Raw genomic sequence first — 17,836 nt, 5'->3', positions numbered from 1 at the left:
TGCACATTTTTTCAACTTTCAAGACATTTTTGGCACTTTTAAACCCTTTTCACCACTTTTCACACCTAAATGTCACATATGTTGACCCATTATTGTTTCTTTTAACCTCTTTTCACCACATTTAATGTGTATTTTTGCCAATTTAACCACATTAATGTTTTGTCATGCCCATTATTTGCCTTTTTAAACAAATTTTTCCTACCAATTGTTCCAATATTGACCCTTTTTACTATTTTTTCTGTCTGTTTTTGGCCACTGTAATTTGCAACTTTTAACCAATTTCTGTGGTTTTTAAAATCCCATTTTACCACCTTCTCCATCATTTTTTGTCACTTTTAACCCATTTTATTTCTGATTAAAACAAGGATTTACATCTTTAAGATGACTATATACTATGGCCCAAATAATACTAAACTTCCTGGATAACAGTGGATATTATTCAGATCAATAAAAAAATGTGGTTATCACAGATTCATAGAACAATGGAACATAATTTTGCTGATTTTAAGGATTAAGCTCCCCCCCTTTGTTCCCCCCTTATAGATGGCCCTGTCTCCACATGACTGTTCTTCTGTGTATATGTCTATGTTTAACCACCTTCAGGTACAGTGGGGGTCCTCTGTCTCTGGGACTTTTATTTTGGTGGTCGTGGGCTGAAAAGTTTGAGAACCTATTTATAACCTATTACCTATTTATAAAATAAATGATTTGAAGAAGGGTTCGGTGAATGCACTGGTGAAGCTTGCTGGGTCCAGTAAGAACCACTGGTCTAGTCTATTGTAGGACTGACAGAGGAAAACCTTGTGGTTGGAAATTCTACATTGTTCGTCAGTGATGCAAACTCTTTCACTGTATAAAACCCGTCTCTGAGGAGAAATGACCATGGAACACCGGGAAGTACCGTGGTTTGGGGTTCAAATCATGAAAATATTCTGTCCTATAGTAACACATTATTCAGTATTGGTTACCTTGTCTAATCCTGGCTGACTGGGGTTTGTTTTTTCTTCTCTTGCAGGTTTGAAAATGACTTTTTAAAGACAGCTGCAATTCTCTCCTCACAGGTCAGTGAAAGTAGCTGTAGTGATTGTAGTGTCTGAAAGCTACTTTCTTTTCTTGTTTATACATACTTTATTGTGTGTTTTTTTTTATTATTGTATTTTCAGTCACTGTAAAATGTGTTGTTGAGTGTTGAGAATGTATTGCTATTAATATTATTACTATTAATATAAAGCTATTGCTGTTCTCTCCTGTTTTTTAGTGGGGGCGGGATTATACTCATTTACTGAAAATCTATTAAAAAAACTGGGTAACACTTTACTTGAAGTTTTATACATGAGGCTGATAATTAAGATTATTACATTGTTATTATTGACATGACACCTACCCAACCCTAACCTTAAACCTAACCCCACTAGATCCCTCCACCTAACCCAAAAAATGCCAACATAGCTCCAAAGGTGTCGTAATTTAGTGAAAGATACTTAATGATTACCTTCATGACACCTTATTCATGCTAATGACGGATAATGACGGCGTAATGTCAGCCTTATGTATAAAACTGCCTTTGCAAATGAACTTTTCATGTGTTTGTCACTAATCGTTGCTCATCCCAATTGTATTCAATACAACTTTAATTGAGGAAATATGCATTTGATATATATGAATATAACAAATATGAAATATGAGCATTATCAATGAATCATCCTGCTGCACACACTCTCCTATAAACCACAAAAGCTGTCCTGCAGACTAATGCACTATTGGGAGTAATACAAGCGATGTTATGCGTTGTGGTCTGAAAGGAGAACAATTTGATGGTTTGTGGTCAAATCAATTACATTAAGTAATTAAGTTAACTTTGCCTTTTGCTGTGAAATGCACTGTAGATAATAGAATCTATCTTTGGGCCTCAGGGAGCAGCAGTTTCAGAGCAGGAAGCACACTGCAGGGGCTCAGAATTACATAACATGACTATTATTATTACCTGAGTAGTCCAGTGAGAGCACTCTACATTATTTGACCATGTTATAGTTTTCATAGTGGGTCACGATCACTGCACTGTTTTTTAACTAAAAACCCATCACAGGAAATGAGTGTCAGGTATTGTAGGTTGTGGTGATGAATTCCTCCGTTTTTCACTGTCCTCCTGCTCCTGTCCACTCTCTCTATGAGTAATCCTGACCAACAGATGGATGAAGTAGAAAAAAAAAGGGTTAGCCAGCTTGTTGCGCTGCTATAAGGCCATCAATTTCTCCCCTCCCCCCTTCTCATCTCCTGCCCCCTGCCCTGTTTATTCCTGTTATCATTTCAGTCTGCTCTGCCTCTATCCTCCAGTGGTATTTTGATAAAGGCCATAAAGGTTTAAGCAGCGATTCTCTGAAGGACAAACACACCCACTTTTAAATGCTCACGTCACTGGGAGGTGCAGTCATGTAACACGGCCACGTGCGTCTTTCTGCTCATCAATTACTTTCACCTAGCGCTAGCAGCTAGCACCCAGGAATGTCATTGACTCGTTTACAAGCCTGAGTGCATTTGTGTCAGAACGAGCTTTTAGTGTTTAGTTTCCCACTTTACTTCACACACTGGATCTCTCTGTTCCACCAGAGAGCTTAGGTTTGGATGCAGAATACATATAATTATTATACAGTGCTTTAAAGCAGTGGTTCTCAAACTTTTCAGCCCACGACCCCCAACATAAAGGTGCCAGAGGCCGGGGATCCCCACTGTACCTGAAGGTGGTTGAACACATGTGGTGACAGGGCCATCTATAAGGGCACAGCTTTATATATATATATACATGTATATACATGTATATATATATATATATATATATATATATATATATATATATATATATTTATAAAGTCATTATATATATATTTATTATATGAATTTGTGATAACCACATTTATTTATAATTACAATATCCACTGTTATCCAGGAGGTTTATTATTATTTGGGCCACAGTATATAGTCATCTTAAAGATGTAAATCATTGTTTTAATCAGAAATAAAATGGGTTAAAAGTGACCAAAAATGGTGGAAAAGGTGGTGAAATGTGATTTTAAAAACCACAGAAATTGGTTAAAAGTTGCAAACTACAGTGGCCAAAAACAGACAGAAAAAATGGTAAAAAGGGTCAATATTGGAACAATTGGTAGGAAAAAATTCTTTAAACTGGCAAATAATGGGCATGACAAAACATTAATGTCGTTAAATTGGCAAAAAATACACATTAAATGTGGTGAAAAGAGATTAAAAGTGAAATTTAATTGAAAAAAAAAATTTGCAAATTAGAGTGGCCAGAGAAAGTGGTAAATAGCATGTATATAAGTGTCAATATTGGAACAAGTAGTTTCAACTGGTAAATAATGGGCATGACTAATTGTGAATGTTGTTAAATTGTCAAAAATAAGCATGAAATATGGTGAAAAGAGGTTAAAAGTGACAATAATGGGTCAATAATGCGACATTAGGTGGAACAAGTGGTGCAAGGGGTTTATAAGTGCCGAAAATGTCATGAAAGTGGAAAAAATGTGCAGAAAAGGCATTGGAATTTGATAGAGAAGTGGCAGAAATGGGAATAATGTAGCAAAAATGCATTAAAAGAAGCAAAAACGTGGCAAGAAAAAGTGATGAAAATATCTGAGCAAAACTGTTGCGTTTGTCTCAGAAATAGATACACAATCCGGCCAATCCACACTTTACACAATCCACGTGCACGATTTAAGATTTACACATGATTATTCATGCTAAATACACACATTATAAAACACACGTGTAAATTGTGGATCTGAAAAACATGCGGAAATCTAAAAAAGAATTGTGGATATCTGTGTGAATATTTTTGAGACAAATCTCTCCCGTTAGGCGTCACAGCCAAGAAGGCTGCAGTTCAGAAATCTCAACTTAATCTCACTCGTTTTTTGTGGTTGTTTGCCAGTGGATGACAAAAGAATGGCAAAAAAAAAGTTTTATTATGTAAATACTTTTGTTTTTTTCAACATTTTTGGTGTTACGTGTACTTCAAAAGTTAAAATAGAAAAGTATGAAGAATTATGTATGTAGCATAATTTATTAATTGTCATATTTAAAGTAAATATTTGTGTCACATTGATTTATTATTCTGTTGTTTGGCACTTTGAGCCTTTAGAAGTGGCACACCCCTTATATTTTCTCACCTCATGAGAGCGATCAGTACAACAGCAATCAGCCTGAGGCAAAGATATTATTGCATCAGCAGGGTTGAAAAGGAAAAATGAGCTAGAAGGAAATGACAATAAGATGTTTTGTCAGGTCAAGCTTATTCATGACATAATTTATGAGCACCTGAAGCATTAATGGGGGTTAACTGCATCCTGGGTTAGGTTTTAAAGTGGTACATGGGGAAGGTGTTTGATTCATATAGAGAACTAGTAATAAGACTGAGCCAATGTCATTTTTAGAATGAATCTTTGTCTAGTTTGCTGAATGTGTAACTTTCATTGACACTTCTTTTTTTCTTCTCTGCCTGCTGCTCTTCCAGGCTTACGTTTAGTCCGATTGTTTTCCTTTATGTCTCAGTTTACACATAGATTTCATCCCTCTGATGGAGAACTGACTGAGGGACAGCAGCGCTACAGCAATATTAAAGTACACTTTAATATACATTTACATTAAAATACATTTTCAGTTGTACTTTTAAAAAGAAAAGGAACTATTATGTAGTTTTGCATTGTTTACTATAGAACCAGAATTTAAATTAATAGGTTTCTTCTTCATTTGTATTATTCCTTTATTTATTTCATTCAAGATTTATTTTTAGTTAAATTACATTGTTTTGAATAGTTTATCAAGGAATTCTTTTGACAATGAAAAAAAAAGTAATATAGTACAGTATTTTCTAATATATTTCAGTCATCATTTGTCTACAGTCCCATTTTGTAAAATAAATTGTGAGAGAATCGTATCGTGAACCCAGTATCGTGAATCGAATTGTATCGGGAGTTGAGTGAATCGTTGCATCCCTAAAGTGCACAAAATAAAAATACACCATTTAACATTAGAAATGTTTAATTCAAATTCAAATATACTTTTTTCATCTGTTAGGAACTTCATTTACAGATAGAGCGCCAGTACAGCAACAATAAAACACAGAATCAATAAAACACAGCACATATCTATTCACACATTTAAATTTTGCCGTTCATGAGTTTCCTAATAAATGGTTTTTAAAGAAAACAATAATAATAGATTCATGCCATTCATGCCATTCCAAAAGTGCATTGTGATCACAAACTGAACCATATCAGCCCCAGTCTAAGACTATCCCTATGTCAGGAATTTTAAACTCAGTTTACTTCAGGGGCCAAATACGGAGCAGTTTGATCTGAAGTGGGCCACAGATTTTATGCAAGAAAACATGTAAGAAACAAGCAATAAGTAATAGATATCAGTCCCAACAGGATCTTTACTTTAAATGCCCAAAATTTTGTGACCAATTACTATTTAATTAAGTGAAATATTATGTAATAATTTGAGGAAATTGGAAGGTTTTTAGTTTTTTTTACCAGTTGAATATTACAGATCACTGCAATCATGCAATATAAGCATCTGGAAAACTGTGAGCACCTGCAAATATTGTGTTGTTTCATTGACACAATGATTTATGTTTTCTCTGTCATTTCTACTTTCTCCTGCGGGCCAAATTTGGCCCCCGGGCCGTGAGTTTGAAACATCTGCCCTATGTGAAAACAGCCTCAGTATAGCCTATTTCATGGTGTCATGTACTGAGTTTGCATCATACTGAGATTGTGTATGCGCATATATGCCCACTACCGGAAAATGAATTTTAGCTATAAAAAATAATTGTTCATTTTTGTTTAATTTTTTCCAAAGTGAATGGACATGTGTTTTATTTGTTTATTGGATTGGGTTAGGGTTATAATCTCAGTACGGAGGTTAACTCAGTACGTGACATCGTTTCAATACATTTCAAAATAAGAGTCATACAAATAGCAGGTAGACGAATTTACAGTACAAAATAACACTCATTAAAGTCACACACACCCTTAAAAAATGGGTTTAAAATGTTCTTTTCTTTATTTGTAGTCAAAAAGTATGTTTATAATCAATAGACATTAACTTAAGGTTGAGTTTGAGATGTGTAGATATCCGTTTAATGGATTAAACACAATTAGAGTGCAACTTTCACTATTATCATAGCACCCAATGTATACAAGTGAGGAGTTAAACTTTATTATGAATTATTTGTATGACTTCACCTCTTAATTTAAACTATTATATTCAAATGTATTCGTTGACTCTCCTTTACATACATCATGTACTTAATTAATACCTGACAGTGTTTATGGTGGGATTTAAAAACCACACATTTAAAACCAAATCACATCACCTAAAAACAGTAAACAGTATTTAATGTTATGTGGTGACTTTTTTGGTGGAAGTGTTTTAGTTCTTTTCTGCCAGAGGTGACGCTTTGTGCCCCAGACCATGGGTGCCACTTCAGCATTATCCCAGTGGTAAACAGCAAGAGGCACAATGGCCCCCCATGAGTCAGTGTTAGGGGTTTTGAATGTTGGCAGAACCGGACCTGGCGCATGCTGACCATCAGCAATTCACAAAGCTTTAGAGAAAAGCAGGCAAGGGGGGGATTTTACACATGCTGCTAGAATAACTGATCCTAAACGGGACAGACCTGTGGGAGAGCGTGCACTGTTGCATGTGGTGAGTGGACAGACAAAGCGTCTGACGACCCTGGATTTTTATTGTAAATATCACACACTGATACAGTTATACTAAGAAAAATATCCATGTTTAAAAAACAGCTTGTGCTAAGATTATGCCAAGAAAATACAACCTGTACTAATTACAAGAATAATGTAAAAACTGTCATTTTCAGGTTACTTGGAAATAGTATTTAGTGATTATTCGTCCAAGGAAGTAATCCAGTTACTTTACTTATTTTCAAAAGTAAATAGGTACTTTAATTACTTTACTTTATATAATTAAGGTACTTTTCAAAAATGTGATGCACAAAATATTAATCGGTAGATCTTTCAGCCTAATTCTATTATATTGGCATGTCCAACATTAAAAGGTGCAATATGTAGAATTTTCAACTTTGAAATATGTTTTAAATACCTAAAATAAAAATTTGACTGTTAAGAAACGCGTCCTTAGCTGTCATGCATATGTGATTTTTTTTTTAATTACATTCATAAATATTGCCGGCCCGGCCAACCTGTAGTACCTATTTTCCACCGGTTGGGTGAGTATAAGCCTATTTACAGCAGAGCAGTCCCTGCACTAGGCCATCTCTGGTAACAAACATCCATCAAACAGATAAACGATGCTCTACCCGTGAGGTTTACAACTAACAAACAACTGCTTAAACAACAACTTCACTCATGAACGCATCACACATGGAAAGCTAATGATATACACCGCCGAAAACAGAGAATATTATCACCTGTACATTCAGTGGTCAGGACCAGATATGGCAGAAGTGTCGGTTTTACTCAGTGAAATCAAATGCCACCTGGTGGTGGAAGAAATTGCTTGCAAATCTCACGTATTGTACCTTTAAACATTTAATCAAATGAAACTGTCTCTTTTGCACATTGCATCAAGCAAAACATGTAATTAAATGCAACAGTTTCTGGCTTGAAGAAATTTTTACGTTTAAACGTATTAACTGCACATTCCACCAAATTTGAATAACATAAAACATCTATTTATTCCATTAACTTATATTTCTGACTTTCTCTGTGGCAGCTTCTATGCCGTTTTTGGCCGTTATTTTTTCTACGATGCGTCGGAAGGATTCGGAGTCTACAGTGGAATTTGGCAACACTCCCTCGATAATACAGTATATCCCTCGATAATACAGTATATCCAGTGACAAGTTGACAGTTCAGCAGCATTAATTCCTGTCACTCTTAAATCTGTTTTCACCTGTTTAGCAGGAGATGGGCCGTCGGAGTTTGGCTTGATGGAAGTGGATGTTGTAGCAGCAGTGGGATCTGGTGCTTTCTCAATGACTTTTACATTCCTGTGTCGGTTTTCTAGGTGCTTTCTCAGATTTGAGGTGGAATTCTTTGATGTAGATGCAAGTTTTCTTCCCACGCAGAGTCCACAGCGGACGCTAGTGTTTTTGTCGTCTTTTACGGAGTCAAATTCAAAGTAATGTCAGTACTTCAAAGTGGCTTGGGCATTCAAACTCTTGCTCCATTTTCATGTGTTGTTTATCAATGATCTTGCGTCACTTATGTCATTGGCTTAGAGAAGTGGTTCTCGAACTTTTTTGACTCTAAGTACCCCCTTTCTCTTATTTCTGACCGACTGCAATATTTTGTTTAGAGAACTATTTAAAAACAACTATAGAGCATAGTGATGGAATGAACGAATGATAACACATTTTAAAGAATGTAATATTGTAAATAAGTGGAAAGAAACAGTATTTAGTGCAGGTTCCCAAACTTTTTTTGGGTCGTGACCCCATTTTGATATCAAGAATTTCTGGTGACCCGAAGACATTTTTTTCTTAGAATTAGTTTTTTTTCTTCTGCATTTTAGTTTAACTAGATACATATTTCACAATGTGAAAGTATAGAAATACAGTTGTTTAAGATTGTGTGATTTTTTTTTTTTTTTTTAAAGAATAATAATTAAAAAAATTTCAGGCAACCACATTTAAACTTCAGATGACCCCACATGGGGTCCCGACCACGAGGTTGAAAAACATTGATTTAGTGGCTCGTGAATAGATTTATCTCTGTAGTTTTTATACTTTCCAGTTATCTCACCCTAGGGTGGGACCAAGATTGAGACTTCATTTGTATATTTTTTTACCCTCTCTCTCTCTCTCTCTCTCTCTCTCTCTCTCTCTCTCTCTCTCTCTCTCTCTCTCACTAAAGTACCCTCTGTAGTGCCATTGCGTACCCCCATTTGAGAAACACTGGCTAAGAGAGTATGGTGGCCCACTGGGTTATAATGCGCTGAAAAACACGAGACGCCCAACAAACAGTAGGGAGACGGTTTCATTTAGTAACGCAGTAATGTGGCTCAGGTAGTAGAGGGGTCGTCTTCTAATCATGAGGTTGGGGGTTTGATTGCAGTCTATACCTATCTATGTGTTGAAGTGTCCTTGGGCAAGACAGTGAAGTGGTTGCCCAGCGCCATGTATGGTAGCTCAGTTTCATTGGTGTGTGAAAGTGTAAAGCGCTATATAAATCAAGTCCATTTACCACTTTTACCATTTTAACTCATTACTGCTTATCACTAAGAACAACTTTGATTGTTCTATTTGCTCATTTGTGCGAGGAAAATGATTTGCCTAACAAATAAAATGTGATATTTCATTTCAGTGAGATCTGTTTCTCTATACTTTCTCAGTTGAAAACCACATTAGCATTTTAAGAGAAGCCTCTTTCCCTAAATGTCAGTGCTCAAACAGCTGCAGGATATGACGTTCTTATTTCACCCATGACTTGTTTCTGTCTTTATTCTCTGATTTCACTGATATTACATGTAGATGTGAAAGTGGTCCCTCAGTCACTCTATTGTTACTGTTATTTTATGTGACTTCAGACAACTTTTTATTCTTCCCATCCCTCCTCCTGATTCTCGTCCCACCTCATCTGTCTCGTCATGCTGTCATCCCCATGTGTCCTGCAGTGTAACTAAAGACAGGGTTGTGACCAAGTTAGCGCATTGCTTTAGGTTTTACAAACTAAATAGGGGAACAATTTAGTTGATTTTGTGTCAGCTGGCTGCACAAACTGCTGCTTTAATAATAATAATAATAATAATAATAATAATAATAATAACTACAAAAAAAAAGGTTTGCATTGCTCCTGATTTTAGGAACCTTACTGCGATGTTTCGCAAAACAAAATGTTCAAAAAAAAGAAAGAAAGCTGATGCTTGCATGATTGCAGGATTATGTGGCTCAGCTTCCAAACTATGGCTTCATGTGAGTTACATAATGTTGCTGCCATCTGATATATAGTGGAATGATCTCCAAGAGTGAAATTTAGGCATTAAAGTACGACTACTCCGCCAAGCACCAAATATCCTCAGATAGCCTATTTGTAAAAGTCACGTTTTTCTATTAGCTCTGTCTGCTAGCATAGCATCTCTTCTTCACTGCAAAATATCTGTATGCCAACCGACTACTGGGTTACCAGCGCCCTCTGCTGGTTCAAACAAATATCTGACCTAAATACAGTAAAATGACTGTTTTTTTTTTGTTTTGTTTTGTTTTTTTAGTCCAATTGTTAAGGCACAAAATACATTTTCAGTTGCACTTTTAAAAAGAAAAATAACTATTATGCAGTTTTGTATTGTTTACTATAGAACCAGAATTTAAATAATTAGCTTCTTCTTCATTTGTATTATTCCTTTATTTATTTCATTCAAGATTTATTTTTAGTTAAATTGCATTGTTTTGAATAGTTTATCAAGGGATTCTTTTGACAATGAAAAATAGTATTTTCCCCAAAAAAATAAAGGAATATTTTTCAGTCATTTACATACAGTCCCATTTTGTAAAATAAATCGCGAGAAAATCGTATCGTGAACCCAGTATCGTGAATCGAATCGTATCGGGAGTTGAGTGAATCATTACATCCCTAATAGACTATAATTGTATTTTTTATTTTATCTCCTGCATTGCACTATTTTTCGGGTGTTTGTTGTGTATTCTGTGTGTTGCTTTCTGTCGTCTTTGTTCTCGCACTTTATCTGAGCCGTAATGACTGTAAATTACCCCACTACAGGATCAGTAAGGCTACTCTACGCTACTCTACTCTACTCTACTCTACTCTACTCTACTCTACTCTACTTTACTCTACTCTACTCTACAAGATGACAGTTGGATAGCCACTAGGTACCGGTAAAAACATTTACTGCACACACACATATAGCTTATACATGTTCTAAAATATGAGGTCATTCTGTCAAACTTTTTTTTCCACTAAGATGTTATCAGCAGTTCCTCAATTGGATTTGGATGGTGCTGTGGTTGGTGGACTGGAGGCAGCATATGCCCCCCAGATAGCCATTTTTCACAATGGGATTAGAAGATTTAGCAACTAATGCACTCAGTGGTGCAGCTCATTTTCCAGTTGTCCTCTTCCAATTTACTAGAAGGACTATTATATAAAAGGACATGTCGGAGTAATTAGCCGTGTCCTGGGTTTGTGTGAGCGTACACTATGCACGGCTCAGCTGGATAAAATCTGACTGACACACTACTTTCTGTGTGTATATTCATTATCGTACTTCTATACAATGAGACAGGCTTCCTCTCCCACAGAGCTGGCTCAATGTCACAATGGGTTTGATGGATTCACCTTCACATGCCTCTAGTCTGGACTACAACCCCCGGCTTGTATGTCATTCCATGCACGTGGCTTCGAATTGAAGGTGAAACATCAAGAAAATAAAACGTTATGCAATTCCAGCAATATTCTTTTTGTCTTCTTTCTGAATAGCATGTTGAGGTTTCATTTATTCAGTCTGCTGAATGCTTTGATGTTTCCTTTGAAAGAAACAGCGTTCAGCAGACGCCTCTGAAGAAGACTGGCAGTTGTCAGTCGAAACATGTCAGCAGATCAAAGTGGATTTCTTCAGAAACAGTTGTCTGAATAAATTAGTCCAGAATCTTTCTGGAATTACTACACGGAAGTCAAGGAAACTTCAAAGTAAACATCAAAGCGATCAGCGGATGCCTCTGATGAAGACTGGCAGTTCTCAGTTCTCAAACATGTTTGGAGATCAAAGTGGATTTCCACTTTAATATTTAACACACGAGGAACTATGGTTGCCTCCCAAAACAGTTTGAACAAACACGCCATAGATGAAATGGTCAAAAAATAAATAAATAAATGTATACACGTAATTACATTTATAATTTATTTATTTTTTATATCTCATAAAAAGCTTCTCTTACTGTTGAACACGTTCCAGTATTTTCAAATTCTGAGATGAATACCATCTCTAACTGTGCTAGATGAAATCTATATATCAATATCACTGATGTCTGGACCCGAGAGCTATTACCTCCAACCGTCATGTAAATTTAAATATAAACTGTAACTTTTCTTTCAAAAAGGTGAAGTTTCATGCCATAAAAGCCTGAAATATGAGCAGGATTCAGAGCATCTCGATCGTAACTCTCTTTCAAGCCATCTAGCATTAGTGTGTCCTCTGACACAGTTGTCTGAATAAATGAACCCTCAACATACTAAACTTTAAACAAGTCAAGTAAACCAGGACAGTGTTCACAAAAAATGTGAACATTTGATGGCCTTTCTTAGGATTTAGGACCTAGCTTAAAAGGGTAACTGAAAAAGAGGGCATTCAACCCTCTAATAATATTAAATGATATAGAAGTAAAAGCTCTAATAATGCGCTTGACGACATTTGACTGTGACATAGGATGTGGTGTTTTTTGAGGTAGTTGGGAAAGGGGAGTGAGGTACTTTTATTGGTTTCCCATACCATTATTATACTATTGTTTTAAATTAAAGTTATCAGCAAAAGATAATTCAAATGTTTTATTTCTCACTTAGGCTGGTGCTTTGGTAAATGGCCTTTGTAAATAACATAATTTTTTAAGGGAAAAGAAGCAAAAAGGCAGACAGGGAATATACTGTAATGACTGTTCAAATAAATGGCTCACTATCCTTTCAGTGATCTGTTGTTGGTTTGATTTCTGTGTCAAACGGCCCAGAGATGTTTGCAGTTAAGCTTGTTTTGCTCTTTGTTGGCCTTTGGGCAAATTATAACTTGCATTAGATGCATAACATTCACATATACTGTACATGCCTGGAGGACAAACAAATGTTAGATGGAAGATCATTTCATCCTAGGCTTCAAAAAGAAATGTGTTGATACGAATAAAAGAAAAATAATTCAAATTTTTCGTACACTAAAAATATAACATTGATCTTTTCATCTACTAAAAAACCTAATATGTATATTTATATATACAGTATATTGATTCTGCAAATCCCGATGTGACATTTGTAGACATAGCGACATGCAGCACACACGATTGGCCCGATGGCCTTGCTCAGACGAGCCCATTAATGCCAACATGACTGTTTAGTTTGTGACGGCTCTTTGCATCAATCTGCATCTCCTTGTGAAACACTGCACAACAGCAGGCTATAGCGCTCGCAGGCTTGCACTCATGTGAAACTTGATGCGAATGACACATTCTGGAGGAAGATTCGTCTCATTTGGTGTATTTGTACACGCGTGCGCCAATCTGTTTGTGGCAGCATTCGCCATAGTGGTGATTATTCCAGGCAAGCGCACTCACATGCAGCATCTTTACAGGCGAGCACGTGGTAAGATGGCGTCGAGGGGGGTAAACACAGTCAACGTGGCTTATTTAGTGACCTTTAGATCCTTAATAAAAGACCTTTGCAAGAACAATTTGCTATCTAACAATGGGTTTGGTCATTGCTTAAACTTTGAAGCTTACAAGCTGATTTCAAACAGTATTACAATAAACGAAAGATTTTGCAGATGACTTCCATCCACCAAAAAAGAAAAAAACAAGAAATTGAGCATTGCGTTAGCTCAGGCAGGCAACCCACCCCATGTGCTCCTGTTCCAGGGGGTCCTGCTAACCGCTCTCTCTGCATATGCCTCTCCATGTAGCTCATGGAAGCGTGGAAGGGCTGAGAGGTCCCAGAACAGAGCCTTACCATCAAATCTAAACTGCATGCTGAATAAAACAATTTGACGAAAGTGATCCTGACTGCATTACATATATTACTACATACTTTTTGTGTTCGAAAGGGAGTGGGTGGAAGTATAAACTTAAAAGTTCCACCCCTTTTCCTACATTAGAGTACACAAATAATCTAACTTTCAGCATCCTGTTTTCTAACCATTGCTGCTGGTAATAAATCAATTTTGTCTCATCTTTCTATGATTTTGATTATAATACACACCAAAACATATTACACACTTTCACAATTGTCATACAACATAAAGATATGTTCTTGCTTGATATTTGTACACTCTTTAATTTCCATTTGCAAACTGTTCCAGAATTGTATTCCACACACTGAAACACAAAAGCTTTCCAATGCTGTCCTCACTTTCACAGACCTAAAATTAATTTTACTTCTCAGTTTGTAAGCCCCTTCCCTCTCAATAAAGAGTTTTTGAATGTTTTGCGGTAATAATTCATTCTTGGCCTTAAACACAACTTGAATTGTAAGTAACTTTGACTTGAGAACCAAGGAGTTGGTATGATCCAAATATCTAGCGTAATGTACTGTATATAGCATATTGCTCTCTTTTGAAGTTTAACTGTTGATTGTAAATTTGTTTTGTAATTATTTCCCCAAATGTCTGCGTAGTATGTGAGATATGCCAGTACCAGTGAATAGTAAAGAATACAGTTGATTTAAAATGAACATCACAGGGGTATTAACATGGACACAAGTTGTTTAACTGTAAAGACGTACATGTGATGTATTTGCACTTCTCTATTGAGTTAAGTCATTGCATTTCATGAAAGTAAAGCCACTGGCCCTACAAACTGCTTAGAATGCTTGAATTAAGCTGATCCTCTTTGGGATGTTTAGCCACTTGGAAGTAGCTAAACTTCAAAGAAGAGTCCAGCAGAGTAAACGTTCAATACTGTAGACTAAATATTTAGACCTGGTGTTCACCTATACTTCATTTTAAAGGTTTCAAAAGAAACCACTCAACCATTTAGGACACGTATGAAACTCATGGCTGGGGGGCAAAATCTGGCCCTTTCTACCAGAGGTGGGCAACTTCTACCACAAAAATGTGCTTGTTTGATGAAAGGGCCACATTATCAACATTCATGTCAGCATTTAGAATAATGACCAATCTAAACGTTAACACAAGAAAGAACAAATAGTTTTTATAGTAATTTTGTGTCCTTTTAGTTCCGTGTGTTTGTTGTTATGATCCATTTTGCTTGTTTGTTAATACTGTGGGTTTGCAGTCATTTTGTGTGTGTTTTTCTTGTTTTTTTGCATACTTTTGTTGTCATTTTCTGTATTTGTTTTGTTAATTGGAGTAATTTTATGTATTACTGTTGTCAGTTCAACTCCCGCGACTCTGAAATAGAACAAAGCGGGTCTGAAAATGAATGGATGGATGTTGTCAGTTTGTTCATTTTCGGAGTAGTTTTGTGTATGTGGGTTTTTTTTTTTTAGGTATTTTCTGTTTTTTTTTTGTTTTACTGTATTTTTTGCAATGTTGTACTTCTATGTATTTTTTTTAATGTATTATTGCTTTTGTTTTTGTGTATTTTGTCATTTTGTACTTTTACTTTGGGGGCCAGATAAAATTAGACCAAGGCCTGGGCCACCAGTTGTCCATGTCTGCTTTAGAGCATCCATTCCAGCCCATAGAAGACAGTAAAAATTAATTTTAGTGTATCTCAAATTCACAAATTCAATGAAACTCCACAATATGTTCAGGGCCTTGAAGTTTTCCCATGCTTATATCACATGACTGCAGTCATTGTTCATCGCACATTGAAATCTATTTTTTTTTTTTAAAAATCTTGAAATTTCTCACAAATAATTCCACAAAATGGTTTCAAAATCAAATATTTCTAAAGTGAACATCCTGCACAAACTGAAACTAGTGCACAATAATGTTAAAATTGTTCCGTCTTCCCCCACCTAAAATCTGCGGCCGACTTCAGATCAAACTGGTTCATATTTGGCCCCTGAACTAAAATGAGTTTGACACCCCTGATTTAGAATATCTGTTAAAATAATGTTTCTTATACTTACCATATTGTATATGTTGTTTTCTAACTTTCTAGTGCGTACGACAGCGTCATCTGCATGTTCAACTGCTTGGTAGACTTGGGGACAAGGTTTTCATCAAACATTTGCAAACATGGACAGGAAGTGGAAGTGGGTACCAGGCATCATGTTGTTAATGCTCCTGAGTCACATGACATCTGCGCTTGAAGTGCCTCTTGATCGTAAGTATTTCTGCTAAAATATGTAAAAAAAATTTAACCAATGATGTTGTCATTTTCTGCTTAAAAGTGATTTTTTAAGCAAATGTTTCATTGTGCGTAAAAACGAGGGAAGTTATGGGCAATCACACAGATGCAAGTTCCTATAGAAAGATACTTAGACATATGAAATATTGATACAATGTAACAACCATCAACAGTGCACAGTGTTTCCTTCCTTTCACATTTGCATGCTTCAGCATGGATTTACACTGATATTGTAATGACAGTTTAAAAAACACGTTTATCACTGTTTTCACCTACTTTTCTTGCATTTATCGTGCCTGCTTTAATGAACAGGCTCTGGATGTCGACCCATAAAGTGGGAGGAGACGTCTTAGCAGGCTGAAACTAATGCTGAAAAGTATCTGAAAGTGCAACGGATTCACCTGAACTTTACAAAAACTAACACATTTCCTTAATATTCTATCACTGTTGTATGGCATGTGACGGTGGGAAAAAAGCTAAAGTGCTGGAAGGATGTAAGTTTGTATTAAAAGCTGTTGTGTACTATAGTGTGTAGCTTTTTGTTGCTGTATTGTTTGCCTTTGGTTTGAAGCATGTAGTTGTGTTGGACACAGTGTTTGTGTGATGAGCCGTGTTTGGTTTGGTGTGGTGCTCTGCAGGTGCCTGTTCATTGTGCGGTAAGTTGTCTGTTGTCAGATATAAGAGCAGAGATAGCCTTTTGTGTCTTTGTTTGCAGTGTTTCAGTCCCACTCAACTCAATATCAATCTGGTTTGGCTGACGTTTGCTGCATGCTGCCTGAATACTTACAATGGTCTCCAATATGTTGGGTTTGTATTACACTGTGATGCTGACTTTAACTCTATCCATGCATTTCCAGTGCCCCAACCCCCCACCATAATACTCCAGTCCCCGAAGGATTACATCTTTGATCCAAGGGAGAACATCGTCATCTACTGTGAGGCCAAGGGGAAACCTCAACCCAGGTGAGAGGAAACCATTCAAACCATCTCAGTAGGATTTACATACACTCCTGACTCAAACCCAGTGCTTCTCAAAGTGTGTAACACCCACAATTTCATGCCAATCTTCTTAAACACCTTTCGGGAACACTTCACTTGAAGTTTTGTACATGAGGCTGACATTACGCTGTCATGAATGAATGAGGTGTCATGAAGGTTGTCATAAAGTGTCATTAATATGACACCTTTTGCTAAATTATGACACTTTTGGAGCTACGTTGGCATTTTTTGAGTCAGGGGGAGGGATCTATCGGGTTTGGTAGGGTTAGGGTTATGGTTAAGGAAACGTAGGGTTAGGGCAGGGTTGCCCAATGTGTCGATTGCGGTTTACCGGTCGATCGCGGAGGTGTTTTGTGTCAATAGTGCTGCAAGACTTCATTAATGAATGACAACCTCTAATAATAAGTAGAAAAAGAACCTCCTCCGCCTAAAAGACGGTCACGATCACACCGTTCCGAACGGGCACAGCAGCATCATCAGACAGCCTACGTGTGTGGAAGCCATGGAAGTTTTTCTAAAGGACAAAGTGAGCTACAAAGACTGAAACACTCTGTGTAAAAACTTGGTACAGTTAAATGTGTGTGTTTTTTTTTTTTTTGTGGTTTCATCCCCCCACTCACTCACCATCTCTATAACTCTGTAATAAACCAAGTAGCCCATCACCATCATGGGTCTCTTAATTCCTCTGTTTCCTCCTTACTTGATCCTTTTATTCCTCCATGTTTTCCTTTGTTTAATTTGGCTTTTCGTGAGTTTTCCTAACTTGACTTCTCCGTTGTATGAACAGCAGCCTCTCAGAGAATT

The 17,836-nt window shown here is 36.5% G+C and overlaps 1 protein-coding gene across 11 annotated transcripts in view; it reads left to right on the top strand.

Moving 5' to 3' along the window:
* Positions 1-1,014: 1,014 nt before the first annotated feature.
* nrcama (neuronal cell adhesion molecule a) overlaps positions 1,015-17,836 on the top strand; it is a 37,867-nt gene continuing 21,045 nt past the window's right edge. For 9 of the 11 annotated variants that reach the window (XM_028448954.1, XM_028448955.1, XM_028448949.1 and 6 more), the window contains exons 1-4: positions 1,015-1,061; positions 15,845-16,009; positions 16,510-16,527; positions 16,891-16,996. In XM_028448954.1, coding sequence (XP_028304755.1) covers positions 15,922-16,009; positions 16,510-16,527; positions 16,891-16,996 — 212 coding nt within the window. In that variant the 5' untranslated portion in view covers positions 1,015-1,061; positions 15,845-15,921. Of the gene's footprint in view, positions 1,062-8,129; positions 8,188-10,784; positions 10,895-15,844; positions 16,010-16,509; positions 16,528-16,890; positions 16,997-17,836 lie in introns of those variants that run through there. The other 2 variants (XM_028448947.1, XM_028448946.1) reach the window with 2 other exon arrangements.

Source organism: Gouania willdenowi, chromosome 6 (genome assembly GCF_900634775.1).
Source record: "Gouania willdenowi chromosome 6, fGouWil2.1, whole genome shotgun sequence".
Lineage (NCBI taxonomy): Eukaryota > Metazoa > Chordata > Actinopteri > Blenniiformes > Gobiesocidae > Gouania > Gouania willdenowi.
This window is presented reverse-complemented; position numbering and strand designations above follow the sequence as displayed.